The sequence below is a fragment of the Clarias gariepinus genome, chromosome 18 (assembly GCF_024256425.1).
Source record: "Clarias gariepinus isolate MV-2021 ecotype Netherlands chromosome 18, CGAR_prim_01v2, whole genome shotgun sequence".
In the NCBI taxonomy this organism is placed as follows: domain Eukaryota; kingdom Metazoa; phylum Chordata; class Actinopteri; order Siluriformes; family Clariidae; genus Clarias; species Clarias gariepinus.
Genome location: NC_071117.1, coordinates 9,227,388 through 9,247,798, shown reverse-complemented (window position 1 = coordinate 9,247,798; position 20,411 = coordinate 9,227,388). Strand labels below are relative to the sequence as shown.

Here is a 20,411-nt window from a genome sequence, read left to right as displayed (position 1 = left end):
TTAGAAAGTGAACAAGAGCTCAGGTTTATAACTAATGTGGACAGTTTTTTGAATGAAATTTGATGATAATAATAATAATAATAATAATAATAAAAACAGAAATCACACACATTAGCACAAGAATTACTCACAAAGGCATATACAATCCAAAACTATGTGCACTCCTGATGATTAATTTTCTGACTGTTTTAACAAATATAGAAGTACAGTATTGTCAGACTCTAATTTCTATGGCCTTCTATGGTATCTATGGCCTATCTATGGTATTTAGCATATCATACTATGCCTTGCACAGATCCTATCTTTAGAGATAACCATTATAGGAGGGATAATTAAAGTATCTTTGGTAACTGTTTTATTGTATTTATGAGCTTTACATTTATATTGTTCCATTTCCTCAGTACTAAGTGAAAGGTATTTGTTGTACATCAAATGTTTCTGGGGTGGCACGGTGGTCGATTTGTACCTCGGGGTCTGTGTGCATGAAGCTGTACCTCACCTATGAAGGGTATAAGCGGTATAGGAAATGAATGAATGAATGTTTCTGGTTGCTAAAAAAACTTGCTCTAGTTTGTGTTGAGTATAATACTATTTCCTACATAAAGAATGGCTTCGTACACAACAGCCTCTACATTTGTATTATTAGTGTAATTATTATTATTATTATTATTATTTTGCTGGATGCTGGGGAAAAAAATTAAAATAAAGATCTTCAGATAAACAAGAGAGCCCTTAGGGTGGATGCCGTAGTGCTTGGACCCTAATAATCCTTAGAAGAGCAAGAGGGCCTTTTACACACTGACGTAAAAGGGAGAGGGCCCTTCACGCACTATGACGTAATAGGGCTAATGCCCTAATACAGTAATATTAAAATGTTTGCTTTGGCGCCCTCTAGCGGAACAGAAGGGACCGTGCTATAAGAGTGCGGGTCCTCCCTCTACTGGAACATTAAACCGGAAACATGGCGTTGGCAGCGCGAGCCGTATTGCGGACTTTCCTCACTAGGAACGCTGGATTAAATTCAAGAAATATAAAAGGAGTTGCATTAAGTCGAAACGCGGTGACATCAACATCAGGAGCTATCCTCCCCAAACCAGAGAAAGTATGTGAGCTTTATTTCTTTCTTTCTAATGAAATAATATAAACTAGGCGTAACTACGGCTCGACGACGTGGCTACGTGAGTGCGTAGATACCTGTGAGCCAATCAAAATGGAGGATGAGTTTGACGGACAGGTGTTCTGTCCAATCACTTTTTTTTGCGGAAATTATTTGTATTGTAAAGCAGCTAGCTTTTTTCTCGAATAAAGACACGGTTTTTGACTTTTTTTTTCTTTTAAACTAAATAATTTTCTTTCAAACATCGATAAGTAAGCAATCCAATGTTATTCTATTTGAACGTAAATGTAGTTTACATGTTTATACGGTTAAATGGGTGTAACTTGTACGTCGTTACCACGGTAGCGAGCGAGCCAATGAAAAGAGAAGGATGATTTGACGGAGGTTTTCTGGACCAATCAACGCGCGGTATTTTATTTTTGACGCACAGTGTTTGAATGCGGAAGTGAATACTGACAAACATTTTCCATTAGAAAGACTTTTTTAAAAAGCTTTTATTGTACATAATGGCGTGGTGTTCCCAAATAAATAAGTATATTAGCAAGTAACTCAATCACAAAGCAGTTAAATAGATAAATGACTGGGGTTTTAGATCTTTTAAATGTAACTTGTTTACCTTGTAGATATTAAACCCCAGAGTGTGCTTAAGTTTTATAGAAGTATTCAGTTTAATGTTTTTATCTCTATGTATTTTATTTTAGCTTCACACTCTCTCTCTCTCTCTCTCTCTCTCTCTCTCTCTCTCTCTTTCTCTCACACACACTCACACACAGGTCATCAGGTGTCTCAGGAACCTCTGCTTTGGAGCACACACCCAGCAGGTCTGCTTTACTCATTAATTTCGAGCTCATTTTTCACTTGTTTACTAATTCCTCAGGTCCCGTTCGGTGCCGTGCGCATGGCAGTGCTGGTGGTCCCATTCCTCTACGTGGGCACGTGCATCAGCAAGCAGTTTGCAGCAATTCTGGAGGAGCACGATATCTTCGTTCCTGACGATGATGATGACTGAGTAACCTCACGCTGGGTCGCGCTGGTACGTTTCCTGAGACTCTCTCTGAGCCACAATGCATCACTAGGATGTGAAAACCTGCGTTTAGATATTTCATGGTGTCTTTCCATGGCGTTTCGGTTTGAATAAACACCTTGATACTATTCCTCATTGAATCATCAACTGGCGTTAGTAATCTTATCGAAGCACACCGGACAGACCAAATGACTTGTTTATTTATCTATGAAACTTTACGAATGACCAATTGTACAAGATCTGTCTAGAAACCAACCAGCCATGTAAAGACTGGATTACGTCTAATAAACTCCTAATTACACCTCTAGTTCTCACACAGTTCGTGTTCTCAGGTAAGAACATGGATCCAAATCAGGGTTCCTAGTACAGTTCTGTTCATTCCACGCATGCGCAGGCACTTTACTCTCCTTGGCAAACCGTCCGTGTTGTATTAACAATGGCTGGGCTTTATCTTAGACAGATCTCGTCTGTGCTTGCAGTTACCGCTGCATGCTTGAGAAGGAGACGTAGGATGGGTTGGATGTAACCAAATTAAAACAAGCCACATGAGAATGTTATCGTTTGCTTGATAGTTCCAATAACTCCAAGCACTTTATCGTATTTTTTAACAGTCGTTGGCACAGCTGGTATAAAGCAGACCATCCATCTGATCCACACACAACTTGGCACAGGTTTTACCTCACTATTTATCCAGTAGCTGGGGTTTGGGCATTGAGTGGGATTTAAACCTGGTCTTTTTACGGGGCAGACGAGAAACCTACCACTTAGACACCAATGCTAATATTTGTGGAGTTGTTCTGGCGAGTTTTGATTTTTAGACCGCTCCTGTAAATGATGCTTATGCTTGAGCAATTATTATGAGTAGAAATCGTATTTTATAACCTGGTAGAGTTTCTAAAATAACGTCTGAAAGGGCGAGTCATTCATGTGAACTACATACAGCAGAATATGGATTTCACACCAAGGCAACAATCTGTTAGTCATGTTGGTACATTTGGTGACTCTGTGCATGTGATTAAACATGTTTTTTGTTTCCTTTACAGTGTGACTGGGGAAGCAAACCGTTCCACACTCTGAAGATAACTCTAAGCGGGATCATTGCAATAGTGTGCCTGTCCATCAGTTACTGTTTACACACACACATGCCACGCATTCAGTGCCTGACTCTTAACGTTTTATCGAGTTTTTAAATGAATTAAAGCCAAAGTCTTAAAGCATTATGTCTGTCTGAACATACAGTCTTGTTGCAGTGGAATAAAACACTTGACTCGTGTCAGATTAAAATATGTTTTAAAGTAATACACGTTTCTGTTTATTCTGTGGTAACAAAGCCAGCATAGGAAGCACCTCGCGTCTCTCTCAGTGAACACTCCAGCATCCAAAGCCATGCCAGGAGGGAGAGACATCTTTCACATCTGTGACGGAGGCGAGTGAAAGCGTCCGAGTTAGTGGGTGTGTGTGTGGTTAGTTTAAGGTCTCAGTTGTTGCTGCTGTTCCTCCTCCAGGGCGGCGCTGGTCAGCCGGAGGTGTTCTTTAAGAGAGCCGATCTCGATGTCACTGAGCCCCTTCAGTCCGCACAGCTCCACGTACACGGTCTTATAACGCTCGCTCAGATCCTGCTTCTCCTACACACACAGAATAAAGAGTAATATTTCACTTGGTCTGCTTTACGTAGTCACCTGAAATCAAGTCTGCCTTTCTTTCATTTTGTCTATGTTTGGATTTAGACACTGATACAGCATCATTTTAACACATTATTTCTTTCTTTCTTTTTAAAAATTTTTTTTCTCTACTTTAAAATGTTTAATCACTACTTTTCTTGTATTTTTCTTTGTTGTAGCCTTTCTTCCATTACTTTCCCCCACAGTTCTTCTCCTTTATATTACTCTCTTCTTTTTTTATTATTATTCTTTCTCTTGAGCTCCTTCTTAATTTTCCAATACGTTCTCCTCTATTTTAAATGTTTTTCTCTCTTGTGCTTTTCTCGAATTAAAAATTGTTTTTTTTCTTGCACTCTTCTTTTTATTTACATATTCTTTCCTTACTTTATCTTTTTCAGTTACTTATTTGTACCCAAATAATTTTACTTATTTGTACTTTCTTTCTCCTGAGTATCCTTTCATTTTTTTCTTTATTTTTTTTTTACTCTCTTCACTTTTTTTGTAACACCTGATAAGTGATTCGCAAAAAATTCCAGCTCTCACACACACACATGTGCGCACACACACAGACTGACATTACCTTTATTAATGACTGGATCTCGCTCCTGAGACAGCTGATCTCCTTGTGTAAGGACTTGATTTCATTTTCCCTCGCTCGCAACATCATCTACAACACACACACACACACACACACACACACATATATCAACTAGGGTTACATCGGGATTAAAGCACTTAATCCTACAACATTGTTATAAATATTTCTATAATTTTCTGTTAAGATAAAAAAAAAAAACTAATTTTTGAAAAGTTCAACATCAGAAACACTAAAAGTTCTTAACCATCTAAATATTAAACATGTTTAGCATGTTGGTGAGGTAAATGATAACGCCCCTAACTACCATATAAGGACAAGGTTCATGTTGGGGTGTTACAGTAAATCAAAAACAGCAGTGAGAAAAGATCTGTGATGCTGTGGATTTTAAAAATGTTTCTGTGGATCAGAAAAAAAAACAGTCATTTCTGGTCAGAGTGCTCTTAACCACGCGTAACCAATTCTTATACCCAAGAGAAGATCAAAAAATAAAGAAAACAATAGTGAATCCCATCCCAAATGAGAAAAGAATGGGTATGAACAAAATAAAAAGTAAAAAAAGTAAATCTTTCTATGCAGTTTATATTTAAAAAAAAAAAACAGTCAATGACCACTAGAGGGCGACGTGTATTAACCAAAATCTGATTTCTGATTTTAAAGACACCAAGAGTTTAAGTAAAGGAAACAAACCCCTCAGTGTCACGCTGTTAGAGGAAAATAATCAGTACCAGGGTGCCGTGTTGGAGCAGGGGTACGGTTATTAACCTGAAGTTCCCAATAACAGCATTTCCCTCTCACTCATTCCCTATACCGCTTTATTCTGTATACAGGGTCACGGGAAGCATGGGGTTGATCCCAGAGGACTCAGGGTATGAGGTGGGATACGGTCCACCTTGGACGGGGTGAATGTCCACCATCTGAGAGAATTAAACACCTCATGCACAATCATTACAAAAGGCCGCGTGCCATCATTGACGCTATACACCATGCTAAGACGTTTTGAACCGGGATTATTTCCCTTATAAATGCTGCATGGACAATTTGCATTCTACAGCACCAAAGCCGTGAGGTTCTGTTAATACTAAGCCACGACCAAGAAAGATTTCACCCATTACTGCTAGAACCTCATCTTTTCCATCTCGTGATCAGAGTTAACAGTTTTATACAATTTTTTCGAGTATTGAGAGATTTTTTGATATTCTTTTCCTGCTTCATCCACCCCATCACGCAGGTCTATTGGCAGTTTTTTTGTCTTCCCCATGGTGCAGTATCCAGCGTCACTGAGTGTGTATAATGTGGCCAAGCATCCGAGGGTATGTAAACTTTTGATTGATTAGGGTTGTCTCATCAGTCAAATGCCAAAGTTTAACAATTTCCTTCAGGGTGTGCAAACTTTTGAGCACAACTGTCTATATATATATATATATATATATATATATATAAAAGCAGTGTTAGACACACAAATACCTCACCTCCAGTTCCGAGGCGCTGCGCTCGTAGTGTTCGACGGGGACGACCCCTGACCTCTGACCTGTGATGAAGGAGCGCATGAGACTCATCTCCTCGCTCAGGCGCGCCTGCAGGTCCTGTTCGAACGGCACAGGGAGTGAGAGTGAGTGACGGTTCCAGTGCTGGAGCAGTGTGTGTGTGTGTGTGTGTGTGTGTGTGGGAAGGCTACACGCTAATGACACTTAACCTCGGAGAGCGAACCCGGCGCCATCACACCCACTCATCCAGGTTTCATTAGGGTTCTTACATTTCATTTCACTTTTTATTCTCTCTTTCTTTTTTTATTTCTCTTGTTTTGGTTCTTCTTTCTTTCTTTCTTTCTATCAGAAATAAGTTATTTTCCTCTTTTATTTCTATCTTTCTTTTTCCCATCATTACTGCCTTCTTTATTCTGTTTCTTCTCTTTCTTTCTCTCATTCCATCTCTCCATTCAACTGGATTCTCTTTTCCTTGATTAACTAGATTTTTTCTTTCTTTCTTTCTTTCTCTTTATTCGTTTCACCCCTTTTTACTTCCCAGTCTCTTTTCTTGAATAAATTCACTTTTTTGTTTCTTTCTTCTTTCTCTTTCTACTCTTCGTTTTTTTTTCTTCATTGTTATAAGAATATCATATCAGGTAAATACAAACAACCCCCCAAATTATAATAATAAAAATATATAACATCAATATAATATTTACTTTTTTTTTCTTTTTCATATTAATTTCTTCTTCATTATTTTCTCCTTTATTACTTAAAAATGTATTTATTTTTTATTCAGTTTTTTTAACAAAAGGCTTTCCATTTTTTCTTTATTTTTCTTTGCTTTTTTTGCTTTTTATTTCATCTTTTCTTCTTTTTCTCTCTTTTTCTCCATTCCTTCCCTACGCTAGCACCTGTAACCATCCAAAGAACCATTAGGGCACTTTATTTAAACTACCAGTGCACAGTGAGGATGGGACGGGTATACAACTGCCTGGACTGCTCTCTCTCTCTCTCTCTCTCTCTCTCTCTCCTGTTCTCTCTCATGTTCTCTCTCTCTTGTGTTCTCTCTCCTGTTCCCTCTGTCTCTCTCTCTCTCTCTCTCTCTCTCTCCTGTTCTCTCTCTCCTGTTCTCTCTCTCTCTCTCCCTCCTGTTCTCTCTCTCTCTCTCTCCTGTTCTCTCTCATGTTCTCTCTCTCTTGTGTTCTCTCTCCTGTTCCCTCTGTCTCTCTCTCTCTCTCTCTCTCTCTCTCCTGTTCCCTCTCTCGTGTTCTCTCTCTCTCTCCTGTTCTCTCTCTGTCTCTCTCTCTCTCTCCTGTTCCCTCTCTCGTGTTCTCTCTCTCTCTCCTGTTCCCTCTGTCTCTCTCTCTCTCTCCTGTTCCCTCTCTCGTGTTCTCTCTCTCTCTCCTGTTCCCTCTCTCTCTCCTGTTCTCTCTCTCTCTCTCTCTCTCTCCTGTTCCCTCTCTCTCTCTCTCTCTCTCCTGTTCTCTCTCTCTTTCTCTCTCCTGTTCTCTTCTGTTCTCTCTCCCTCCTGTTCTTTCTCTCTCTCTCTCTCATGTTCTCTCTCCTGTTCCCTCTGTCTCTCTTTCTCTCTCTCTCTCTCTCCTGTTCCCTCTCTCTCTCTCTCCTGTTCCCTCTCTCTCCTGTTCCCTCTCTCGTGTTCTCTCTCTCTCTCCTGTTCCCTCTGTCTCTCTCTCTCTCTCTCTCCTGTTCCCTCTCTCGTGTTCTCTCTCTCTCTCCTGTTCCCTCTCTCTCTCTCTCCTGTTCCCTCTGTCTCTCTCTCTCTCCTGTTCTCTCTCTCTCCTGTTCTCTCTCTCTCTCTCTCTCTCCTGTTCTCTCTCTCTCTCTCTCTCTCTCTCCTGTTCTCTCTCTCTCTCTCTCTCCTGTTCCCTCTCTCCTGTTCTCTCTCTGTCTCTCTCCTGTTCTCTCTCTCTCTCTCTCCTGTTCCCTCTCTCGTTTTCTCTCTCTCTCCTGTTCCCTCTCTCCTGTTCTCTCTCTCTCTCTCTCTCCTGTTCCCTCTCTCGTGTTCTCTCCTGCACCTGGTTCTCTCTGCGCAGCAGTTCCACTTCTCTGTGCGTCTCCTCGATCAGTGTGTGTCTCCGTCCCGTGGCGTTCTGTAACTGAGTCAGCTCCACACACCTCTGAGAGTACGACTCCGAGAGACCGTCCAACTCCTGCTGCAGAGACACACACTCGGAGCTGACACACACACACACACATACACACACACACACACACACACACACACACACACGATGATCTATTCATTGACTGAAGAACAGATGTCTGCTTTAATGGGTTAATTGATCTGTTGATTGATTGAAGCGATTCATTGAAAATCTATTTAGTTTGCGCTCCACCTTTGTTCCTTTTGTGGCAGCTCTTTTGTGCGACACTCCTGCGCCCTACACAGCTGTTCGCACCCAGAAGATCCGACTCGTGACTTTATACCTGCTGCTGTGGTTGAAGACTAGTGCGTTTCTATCCCCTCAGTTTCCGTTTAAGAGCTCCGGGCTGCCCTCCGAGCGCTGACGGACGTCCAGGTGACGGATCATTAATTACAGAATGTATTTTATATTCTAATCCTATTATCATTATTAATACGGCGGGACGGGTGAGACGGGAGAGAGTGCTTTAAATAATTCCTCTTCTCTTACTCCTCATCACGTTCATGTCACGTCTTAGTCATTATCACGCTATATATATTTATAGACAACATTACTCAGTGACAATGCGCTCCACACACGCGTTATTTAGGCGATGCCAAACCCAGTTCTGATACTGATCTACGTAAGTCCGTAAGCGACTTCCACTCCGGTTTTATGTGTTATTTTCGATATCTTAAGAGATGACATCATCAGTGTACTGTATACGTTGAAGTCCATGTCTCTGTGTCTGGATCGTAACACCGACAGGGGTTTATTTGGGGGAGGGGACGATTCGAGATGACGTCATACAATACAGGTACGTAGAAACGGTGATGAAATTGTACATTTTTAATTCAAATAAAAAAATGTTATATTTGTTTTTACGTAAGACATGATGTACTATCGAGCAAACCGTCAATAATGTGAATAAAAAAAAATAAAATAAAACATGATTTAACCACCTAGGGGACACTTTCGTTTGACACCAGAAGCGCTTCAGTGGAACCTCATGGATGTCTCCCGAATTGTGAAAGAAGTTACAGTACTGTTAAAAAGTATATGCCCCCCTTCCTGTTTTTTTTTTTTCTTCTTTTTTTTTGGCATATTAGTCTTAGACTGAGATAATTCACACCAGTAAAGAAATAAAAGAAGGTTTCGGAGGGGCTTGACTTTTGAAATCCAGACCAGATTGAGACGCTGTGGCGGGACCTTAAACAGGGTGATCATGCTCCAGTGGTAGTGTTTCAGCTGCTCTCGTCAAAGCAAGGGGTCGTCACAGATAGCACCGTCCGATCCACGCAACATCCTGGCCCAGGTTTTACTCCGGATGCCGTTCCTGATGCAACCCACCCACTTTTATCCTTCATCCAGTGGGGTTTGGGCATCATCTGGGAATCGAACCTGAGCCTTCTGCATGGCAGACGAGAAACCTACCACTGAGCCACCAATACCCTGATTAAAGAAACCTCCCATGTAGATAAATTAAAACCATTCTGCAAAGAAGAGTGGGCCAAAATTCCTCCACGACTCACTTAATTGCAGTTAATAGCGATAAGGGTGGCACAACCAGTTAATAGGTTTGGGGGCAATTACTTCTTCACATAGGGCCAGGCAGGTTTGGACAGCTTTTTTTCGACTTAATAAAAAAAAAATCGTCATTTAAAAACTGCATTATTCTATTAACTCAGATATATTAAAATTAGTTTGATGATCTCAATCATTCAAGTGTAACAAATAAAAACCAGGAAGGGTGCAAATACTTTTTCACAGCACTGTGTGTGTGTTATTCATGGACGAATAAAAGTTTGGGACGGCACATAACACCGGATCTCCTACTCGACTTCACTGGTAACTTTGGTTCTTCAGTTTGTCGTGTGATAGAAACAGTAGCTTCCTGCACTCACTCCGGTCCAGCCGATCCCGTCTGCTCCCCACGTCTCACTCTCTTCAGCTCCTCCTGATGAGCTTTCCTCAGAGCCTCGATCGCTGCAGACACACAACACAAGGCTCACTTTCACTCAGCTCTATACAGTAACACAGCGACCGCGCCTCCACCCGGCCGGGATTCACCTTGTGCCGCGTGCCGCGCCTCCTCCTGCAGCATCTGCTCTCTCTGGGTCTCCATCTCTCTCCTCTGTCTCTCATGCGCTCGCTCCATCTCCTGCAGCCTCTCCCTGTGCTCTCTCTCTAAAACCTCCAGTCTGGAGGCGCAGCTCGAACCCGGGCCACAGGGAACCGCGGATCCGTTACGCAGCACCTCGACCTCCCTCCTCAGAGACAGCACCTGGGGACAGGGGAGAGACATGGGACAGAGGTCCTAAAGTATGTCAGTTATACTTTTCAGATCTTTTCAAACAAAGTACTGTAAATACACACACACTGTGTGCCGTAATCAAAGCTAAAGGCAACTGACTGAACAGTAGAGTGGGTTTGGCCTGGCGGTGGATTTAAACCAACTTTGTTTCACTAAAATACTAAAATATTCACTAAATAATTTTTATTACATGCTCAAGACAATTTTTGTTGCATAAAATGATAAAAAAAAATCCTTTTATAAATAAAGAATGAAAGAAACAAATACTGGAAAAATTAACCGTCATGCATCAAAATGGAATCCTGTTAATAACAATCTTAAATAAACTAATATATATAATAATATAATAAACTAATATATATAATAATATAATAAACTAATATATATATATATATATATATATAGAGAGAGATATATATATATATATATAATAAACTAATATAGAATAAACTTTAAAAAACATAAATGTTTTAATGCAGGACAATGGACACAAGGTTCTTACTCCTTGTTTTTATTTTATGTTTTAAAAGAATAAAAGGGTGGCAAAAATATTTTAAGGGACGTTCAAGTCAAACCGGGACTTGTGGTTAAATTTCGGGTGAAAGTGATTGACATTTAAGCAAAGTACGGTGACGAGACTCATTAAAACATTTAAAGAGGGACGATCCTGGCGAGGCACTTGTGCTTATTAGTGCAAACTCTGTCACCAACCTTTTCAAATTTTATGACTTTATTTCTAAATCAGTCTTCTTCTTTGTCTTTCGGCTGTTCCCTTTCAGGGGTCGCCACAGCGAATCATCTGCCTCCATCTAACCCTATCCTCTGCATCCTCTTCTCTCACACCAACTACCTTCATGTCCTCTCTCACTGCGTCCATAAATCTCCTCTTTGGTCTTCCTATAGACCTCCTGCCTGGCAGTTTCAACCTCTACCGATATATTCACAATCTCTCCTCTAAACATGTCCAAACCACCTCAATCTGGCCTCTCTGACTTTATCTCCAAAACATCTAACATTGGTTGTCCCTCTGATGGACTCATTCTTGATCCTATCCATCCTTGTCACTCCCAAAGAGAACCTCAACATCTTCAGCTCTGCTACCTCCAACTCTGCCTCCTGTCTTTTCTTCAGTGTCACTGTCTCTAAGCCGTAGAGCATCGCTGGTCTCACCACTGTCCTGTACACCTTTCCTTTCATTATCGCTGATACTCTTTTATCGCACAACACACCTGACACTTTTCTCCACCCATTCCAACCTGCCTGTACCCGCCTCTTCACCTCCTTTCCACACTCCCCATTGCTCTGGACCATTGACCCCAAGTACTTAAAGTCCTGCACCTTCTTTACCTCTGCTCCCTGTATCCTTACCGTTCACTTCATTTCTAAATCAGTACAAAAAACAATTCTCATTTTTAAACATCACTCACTCACACTCTCACTCATCTTCTATACCGCTTTATCCTGTATTCAGGGTCGCAGGGGCCAGGAGCCTATCCCAGGAGGCTTAGGGCACGAGGTAGGGGTACACCCTGGACAGGGTGCCAATCCATCGCAGGGCACACACACACACACACACACACACAGTCACACACCTATTCACACACTATGGGCAATTTGAGAACGTCAATTATTAACCTAACCTACATGTTCTTGAAATGTGGGAGGAAACCGGGGTACCCGGAGGAAACCCACCAAGCATGCGGAGAACATGTAAACTCCATGCACACAGAGACAGGAATCGAGCCTGGCCGGGAATCGAACCCGGACCCTGGAGGTGCAAGGCGACAGTGCTAATCACTACACCTCCGTGCCGCCATTTTCAAACATCAAGTTACAAAAAAAAATTGTACGGCAAAAAAAAAAAGCAGCACACCACTTTTTAGACAGTAACAACAAAAACAGGAAGTTGCCGGGTTTCGCCCGCCTAAAAGGAGGAGGTGAAGTCCTCTGGAGCACTGTGTGTCCGGTTCTGAGTAAAACTTAGGAGATAATCTCTTTATAATCCTGCACCAAGTCTACCTGAGACTAAAACGAAAGGTCCATACTGACCTCATTAATTACTGATTTCTGCGCTTTATGTTATTTATTTATTTCACTTGTATGTTTAATACAGAGTCAGCCAAAAAATATACAGTATACACACTTCAACCTTTTTTTAGGCAAGGCAAGGCAAGTTTATCTGTATAGCACATTTTATACACAATGGTAGTTCAAAGTGCTTTACATAAAAGAAAAGAAAATAATCATACAATTAAACAGAAAATAATATAAAAATATGAAACTTTTGAAGAAAAAATGTAAATTTGATTTAAAATAAAAGTAAAAACAGTTTGCAATGAAACTTTTAAACTAATTAAAATTTCATTTAAAATTAAAATAAAACAGTTTAAAATATTAGGTTTTAAACCTTGAATTGAATTACGGCAGGAGGGTGTGGTACTGTATTGTGTCTCCTCTAAAGATTTCAGTAGTTGCACCATCGTTGATGCTGATCATGTAACTGTCAGAAGAGGTATAAATTTTTTTTGTCTGACTCTGTATATACAGTATATCTATCTATCTTCGATTTATACTGTATATATTTTCTTTAATAAGAAATTATTTTTTAAAATATTCTGGTTAGCACTGTCGCCTTGCACCTCCAGGGTCCGGGTTCGATTCCCGGCCAGGCTCGATTCCCGTCTCTGTGTGTGAGAAGTTTGCATGTTCTCCCCGTGCTTGGTGGGTTTCCTCCGGGTACTCCGGTTTCCTCCCACAGTCCATAAGAAATGCAGGTTAGGCTAATTGGCATTTCCAAATTGCCTGTAATTCTCAGTAATATAATTAATTTAGACATTTATCATCTTAGAAATGTCATCTGTCTCCACTCAGTGCAGTAGAAACGAGTGAGTAAATGAGACGTCTATGAGACGTGGCAGTGGAATACCTCGTTCTGTAGTGCGTCACTGGTTCCTTGCGGAGCGTCTGAACCAATCAGAGATAAAGACCTCATCTCCCCGACAGGAATCTTCTCAAAATCCTCCCACTTCCTCTCGATGTCCGTCCCCGCCACCGTCGCGGGAACCTGCGGCCGCTGTGTAACGCGAGCCGCCGTCCCCTTCTTCAGCTGCACTTTGTCCCACGGGCTGTCGGCCTCCCTGTCCGAGACGGCCTCCTGGAACCACTTAGTCCTGTCCCCCAGACGCTTTTCCTGTTCCATGTCTCGGCCCACGCCCGCCTCCCGGTGATTGGTCAGGGGCAATGACATCATGTCGGGGTCGTCGTGAGACGGGCTTGTGCGCTCCGACCCTGAATCGTGCCGATCTGGACGCGAGAACCCAAACGTGTCGGTATTGTGCGAGGTGCCGATGCTGTCTCGATGTCTGAGGAAGATGATCGGACATAGGTCAAAGGTTATCAAAGGTAACCTTTAATCAAAGGCTATAGTCAGAATAGAAAAATTAGTTTTCTATAACTATCTTTAAGCTGTATATTTTATAATGCTTCCAATAGGCCACCAAAAAATAATGGCACCCTTTAGATGATGTTCTTCCTAAGTGTTATTCTTTTTTTTTTTTTTTTAAACATATATCAAGATTTATATAGAAGACTTTTGGAAAGCTAAGAGGAGTCATAATTTTTTGAAGCGCATTTCTGCTTTCGACTCTTAAACCAAAGCGCTCATCAAGCGTTCTGCTGATTTTTCAACTTGGAATGTTTCCTTAAAAAAATGTCATGGGTTTGATGTCAAATCCCCAGATAGAGTAATCAGAAAGGAAGAACCCTGTCTCCAGGTAAGAGTGAAATTAGGATGCTCTGTACCGCGCGCTGTCGGGCGATTCGGCGGTACTGATGCGTTTCCGCAGGATGTCGATCCAGTTCCTCCTGATGCGGGAGGTCATGGCTGACAGTGTGATTTCTGCATCTTGCATCTGTATACAACACAGACATGGAGAAGTTAACCCTCTCTTTGATTTGCTGCTGTGTACCTAAACTCCCAGGAGGCTCTCTATCACTATATGCTGATGACACGGTGACATAACGTCCCATAGTTTCCATGAAGTCACAAAGCTTTCTTTCCTTAAAAAGCATAACCATGCCTACGCATAGGTGCAGGACACGCTGAACAGTAACAGCACATCTACATCAAATAGTGCAAACAACATTTCTTTAAAACAAGGCATGTTTAAAGGATTCTGCATATTAGTGATATGACTAATCACCCGGGGCTAGCCGATACGATATTATCACGATACCTCTGCGCCGATTCGATTTGTATTGCGATTCTGTAAGTATCACGATTTCATAAATATACTGATTCAATAAGATTTTTCCCCAGATTTTCTTCCAATTTAAACAGAATTCAAAATAATCAGCTCCTAATACATGAGATTCCACACAATGTGATTTCACACCACCTTCAGGATTGCAGAGGAACTGCAACATATTACAACTTTAAATGCGAACATATAAAATAAAAAATAAATAAAAAATTTATGGGGTCAACAGGTGGATTTGTTCGAGCTTGCGGTAACATATGGGCTTTGTTTCACTGCAATTGGCACTCGAGAAAAGAAGATATGCTACTTTGAAATTTAAATAGAAAACGTCCCACTCAAAATTCAACAGATGGCGCTGTACATTTTATTGATTCGCAATAACTGCACAATTCAAAAAATTCCATGAGAACGAAGTCAGGCACAGTCTAAATAAACTTTTTTGGACCTGTACCAATTCCATATCTCTAAAGTGATACTGAAATCTGCACAGTGTGTGTGAGCAGCACATCAGGATATGAAGGCTGTGTTTTTCCTTTTATAATGTTTTCGACTTCTACATCATTCATTGATGTTTTAATTGATGATGTGAACATTTCTCTCGAACATTAGAACATAAAAAAAACGCTTTGTAGCATCAATTTGAATTAACTGACTTAACGGTTAAAATTCCGCAGTGCCAGTTAAAGCTAAGTGTTCACTCAGATCACACCGTGCATCGAACCGAACGTCCTCTACCGAACGGTACGAATTTAAATACCGTTATTATTACACAATTTCAGAACATACAGAAATACAGTCATGTGACCCTTTTGCCTGCTATCTGGTAGTGAAGTTGGCGTGGTTACACTGTCAGTCTCAGTGAAGGATACACGGCTTCCTGTTTTTGCACCACACTAAGGCATGATTTATTGCCTCATATTGCATCATAACTTCTCTAAATTGTTCCATCGTTGGCTGAGTCAATAGTGTTGTCCTAGAATCAGGTGATCAATCTCGACTTATATAAAAAAAATATATAATGCTTAAGAAAGATCTACTGATTTTACATATAAATTTGTTCCAAAGCCCGCTCTTACGTGTATCTGAAGGCCATAGTTCTTATCCGCTTCAAACTCCACCACGTCTAGACAGCATGAAATATCAATCTCTCCATCGGGCCCATCCCCCTGTTCAGGAAATCAACAATACAAAAAGGTTTCTTCATGATTTATGACATTTCTATTACAGGTTCTTACAGGTTTAAGCAAATCTCAATGTGCACAGGATTATAATCCCGAATCAATACCAGCAACCCAAGCCAGGTTTTACCAACCAATCAATAAAAAACACAATTATTCTGCATTTTAGCCACCGCAGAATGTTTACATCAGTGTGACTTTAATTCGATGTTCCTTAAAAGACAGAGATTACAGTGTTTACAATCAGATCATCAATCTCACCTCCTCAGCGTCGGGGTGGGTGTAGTATTTTAGTCCAGAGCTGTCCAGAACAAACCAAAACTTCTTCCACTAAACACACACACACAGAAATAGTAAAAACATGTTTATAATCTATATTTTATATGTACAGTAATTTTTTAAAAAAAAGTATTGAGCCCGCATCATTTCTTCGTAATAAATGAAATTAACTGATGCAGATTGAATAAAACAAACAATGTACTATGAGAGACTGCAAAGTGCATAAAGGTACACTTTAAAAGCTGATTGTTTATGTAAACCTCAGCAGCGACCTCATTTCCCCTCTCATCTGTTCCAACCACTCAGCACTCAGCATCAGCAGTGTAACTAATCACCGGCCTGATCATCTCTCATCATCTCCACCTGTTTCTCACTGGCTCAGGACTTAATACGTTTTATGCTTAAATGATTCATAGGTCAAAGACATTCCTCTGTAACCTGTCAGGGACTGAACTGAAAATGAAAGATAAAAAGTCCTTCAGGAAGCCTGGCGAGCCTATTCATCAAGACTACATCACAAATACAACTCTGGCTCTACTGAAGCAAACTATGAATAGAATGAAAGCCAACTCAAGACACTGATTTTTGCACGCTACTGTATCTTTAGACACATACATTTTAAATATAAGCAAACTAAAAGTTCTCTGACTGTTGATCTAAATGTCTTAAAGTTGAGCCAAGATTAAAATTAAACAATACATATAATTATATATATTTAAGAGGAAAGAATTATGGGATTTAAAGAAAAATAATAAATAAATCTTCTTACTTCTGCGCAGTTGTCCAGCATAAACATCCATCCCTTTTTAAGGTCCAAAGAGTTGAGCTTTAAATAAAAAGTCACAGTACAACTGTTAGCTTAACCTGCGACACAGTCACTCCTTATTGTGTTGATGCGTCAATATCTATATGTCCTTTCTACACAATTAGAAATAGAAACATTATTTTGTAACCTATGAGAAATTATTCTGTTGGTTGCTTCTCATTATACTACGTGTACTATTAGACTACATATACTACATGTATTTTTTTTCTTGTTTAATTTAATTAGTTTTTGCAGCATCGCAAAATCAAAATGCTTTAAATTTATAAACATTCTTAGTGGGTTTACATACATGTGATAGAAACATTTAGCCCCAAATTAATGTAATATGAGAAAATATGCAGCTCAGAAAGTGAAACATGGTGGTGGTAGTTCTCTGGATAAAGGAGTCTGCCGCAAGTGTCAGGAATAGTCCTGGCATAAGTGACATCTACGTAGTTTTTATTATAGTTATATAATATTATTAACATACTTGATGCCACTTATGTCAGGACTATTTCTGACACTTGCGGCAGACTCCTTTATCCAGAGCAACTACCACCACCATGTTTCACTGTTCTGATGTTCTTTTTATGAAATGATGTTTTAGTTTTACCCCAGATGTATCTGGATGCATACCTTCTAAAACACAAAGTTTTTGTCTCATCAGTCCACAAAATATTTGCTTAGGAGTCTTTGGGAAATTAAGATATTTTTTGGCAAATGTGAGATGAGCCTTTGTGCTCTTTTTGATCTGCAGTGGCTTTCGTCTCAAACTCTTCCATGAATGCTATTTCTGCCCTCAGTCTCTTTCTTATGGTTGAATCATGAACACTGGCCTTAATTGAAACAAGCAAGGCCTGCAGTTCTTTAGATGCTGTTCTGGACTCTTTAATGAGCTCCTGGATGAGTTGTTGTGCTTTTGGAGTAAGTTTGGTAGGCCAGTGATTCCTGGGAAGGTTAATGGCTGTCACCGTGGTTCGCTGGAGTCCCAAAGCCTTTCCAGACTGATACATGTCTATTACTTTGTTTCTCATCTGTTCTGCTTTTAAGTGCTATTCCAGTGATTTCTTGATTCAACCGGTCTGGCAGCAAAGTTATCAGGCCTGGGTGTACCAAGTGATATTTAACTCAGTTTTCCAAAAATTACAGTTCATTCATGATTTAAAGGGAAATGTCGACGATGATAATTTCTTTTTCACATGTAGCAGGTGGGTTTTAACAGCTTTCCCCCACTTAAATAATAAACAACATTTTATATATATTTTTTAAATATTTATCAGGTTATCTTTGCGTAAAAAGTAAAATTTATTTAATGATCTGAATCATTTAAGTGTGACAAATATCCAATAAGTGCCTTGCAAAAGTATTCACACCCCTTGAACATTTCACTTTACAACCACAAATTTCCCACTTGTGGGACTAATAAAGGTTTATCTTATCTCTTATCTTATCTTAAATCTAAATGTATTTTATTGGGATTTTATGTATTAGACCAACACAAAGTAGCACATAATTGTAAAGTGAAAAAAAAAGATAAATTATTTTCAAAATCTATCTATAAATGCAGCTGTTCTGTAAAGCCCTCAGAGATTTGTTAGAGAACATTAGTGAACAAACAGCATCATGAACATCAGGTCAGGGATAGAGTTGTGAAGAAGTGTAAAGCAGAGAGGTTATAAAAAATATCCCAAGCTTTGACATGGTGGGCCAAAAGTTTCCATACATAGACAAAAAACATATTGTTATTTTTAAAAACATGTTTTTTTATGTTTTAGATAAAAGATGTGTTTGACAAAAGAGAATATTGAACACCAAAAATTTAAATCATAGTAATGGCCAGGTCAGAAACCAGCTGCATGGTTGCAACAAAATTTACCAACACACATGGAATGAACAAGACATGGTGACAAGGTTGAGCATATTATATGAATAAAAAGTTTTTTTAATTTTTTTTTCCTATGTACAGAAACTTATGGCCCACTTGTATATATATATAAAATCTAACTGTAAAGTGGGCATGTCTGTACTTTTGGAAAAAAAAATGTTTGGGGGGGCGTAAGATGAGTAATAGAACACATCAAGATGGCTTGGGGAATTTTTGTCTGTCTGTTTGTTTGTGAATGCCTCATGTAAAAACTACTGAAATAATTTCATAGAGTTTTCACAGGTGTATTTGGCCAAGCTTGAGGTAACATACAGGCTTCGTTTCATTGCAATCAGCCCAAAATTTAAATGGAAAACGGCCTCATAAAATAAAAAAATTAACCTTGAAAAAATTTCAACAGGTGGCGCTGTTAATTTTTTAAATATGCACTTATGAGTGTGCAATTGTAAATTAGCTTAATAAACGCGATCTTACGCCTGTATTCTGTGCACTTCATGGTAACACGTAAAGATTTTTGTTCATTCTGAAATTCAACAGATGGAGCTTATGAGTGTGTGATCAAATTCCATGCGAAGTCATTGGCATATTAAGTATATCGCAGGATACACCCTGGAAGGAGTGCCAGTCCATAACAGGGCACAAAAACACCCACACACACACACAAGCTTAATGACTGCATGTCTTTGTACTATGGGAGGAAACCATAGTACCCAGATGAAACCCACTAAGCACAAACATGCAAACTCCACGCACACACAGAACCGAGATAGGAATCGAACCCTGGACCTTAAGCCACCTTTTCTATGTTTCCTTATAGGCTAATATATTTCCTTTTTATCTACAAACCACTACATGATGTAATGTAAGTGCTCCATAGGGCAAAAACACCTGCTGGGAATCAGACACGCCCCCTTTATCACTGTTCACCTGCACACACACACGTTCTCTCTCTCACACACACACAGATGATGTTTGTAGTGTAATGTAAGATGAATGCAGGGACTCACCGTCATGGTTGAGTGATGAGAGCCGAGTGAAGGCATGAAACAGGAAGAGATGAAGTTATTACGCACAGACTCCGTTTCCGTACAGTGACTTTATCTCGAGTCAGCAAGTCATCTGGGGTAAAATGATGTATCATGCGGCTTATAGTTTCTTATGAGGAATAAAATGAACTGAGTGTATTAGTTTTAGATTTCAGATTTTATTTTTTATAGTTTGCTAGTAATGAATGACTTTACTGAGTTCTTTAAACCCACAGTCAGTCTGCGGTTTTGGAGCGCAGTCACACTTGTCGCGAACAGCCAGTCACGTGACTTCCGTGTTTGAGGCGCGAATCATGAAGGCGCCAAACCTCAACGGCTTGTAAAGTCTGAGGGCTCATAACTAATATAATACAGTTTACTTTAAACTTTCTACTGAGACACATGTCTGTGTGTAGCGTAGTAACACATCTCTGTCTGAACATAAAACTCAACATAACATATCAGACTGTGTGTGTGTGTGTGTGTGTGTGTGAGGTAATGCTTACCTGCATCAATGCAGAATCAGACTGTTTCCCATCATGTCTCTGTTCTTCTCTGGATCTCTGCAATTCACGAAAGAACACACATTTCTACAGACATACACACTCTATATTAATAAATAAATGAATAAAAAAAAAAAAGGTTTTGTCTAA

General features: G+C 39.9%; 2 protein-coding genes across 2 annotated transcripts; one reads left to right on the top strand and one right to left on the bottom strand.

Moving 5' to 3' along the window:
* Nucleotides 1-933: 933 nt before the first annotated feature.
* On the top strand, nucleotides 934-3,440 carry smdt1b (single-pass membrane protein with aspartate-rich tail 1b). Its single transcript, XM_053476532.1, has 3 exons — nucleotides 934-1,102; nucleotides 1,995-2,150; nucleotides 3,185-3,440. The coding sequence occupies exons 1-2, from the start codon at nucleotides 962-964 to the stop codon at nucleotides 2,124-2,126; spliced, it is 273 nt and encodes a 90-aa protein (XP_053332507.1). The 5' UTR covers nucleotides 934-961; the 3' UTR covers nucleotides 2,127-2,150; nucleotides 3,185-3,440.
* On the bottom strand, nucleotides 3,426-20,005 carry triobpa (TRIO and F-actin binding protein a). The gene is made up of 12 exons (XM_053476531.1): nucleotides 19,741-20,005; nucleotides 16,813-16,869; nucleotides 16,026-16,094; nucleotides 15,663-15,752; nucleotides 14,129-14,238; nucleotides 13,254-13,689; nucleotides 10,084-10,297; nucleotides 9,918-9,999; nucleotides 7,906-8,065; nucleotides 5,870-5,983; nucleotides 4,383-4,469; nucleotides 3,426-3,766 (listed from the first exon to the last, which is right to left on the bottom strand). The coding sequence occupies exons 1-12, from the start codon at nucleotides 19,774-19,776 to the stop codon at nucleotides 3,611-3,613; spliced, it is 1,611 nt and encodes a 536-aa protein (XP_053332506.1). The 5' UTR covers nucleotides 19,777-20,005; the 3' UTR covers nucleotides 3,426-3,610.
* Nucleotides 20,006-20,411: the final 406 nt, after the last annotated feature.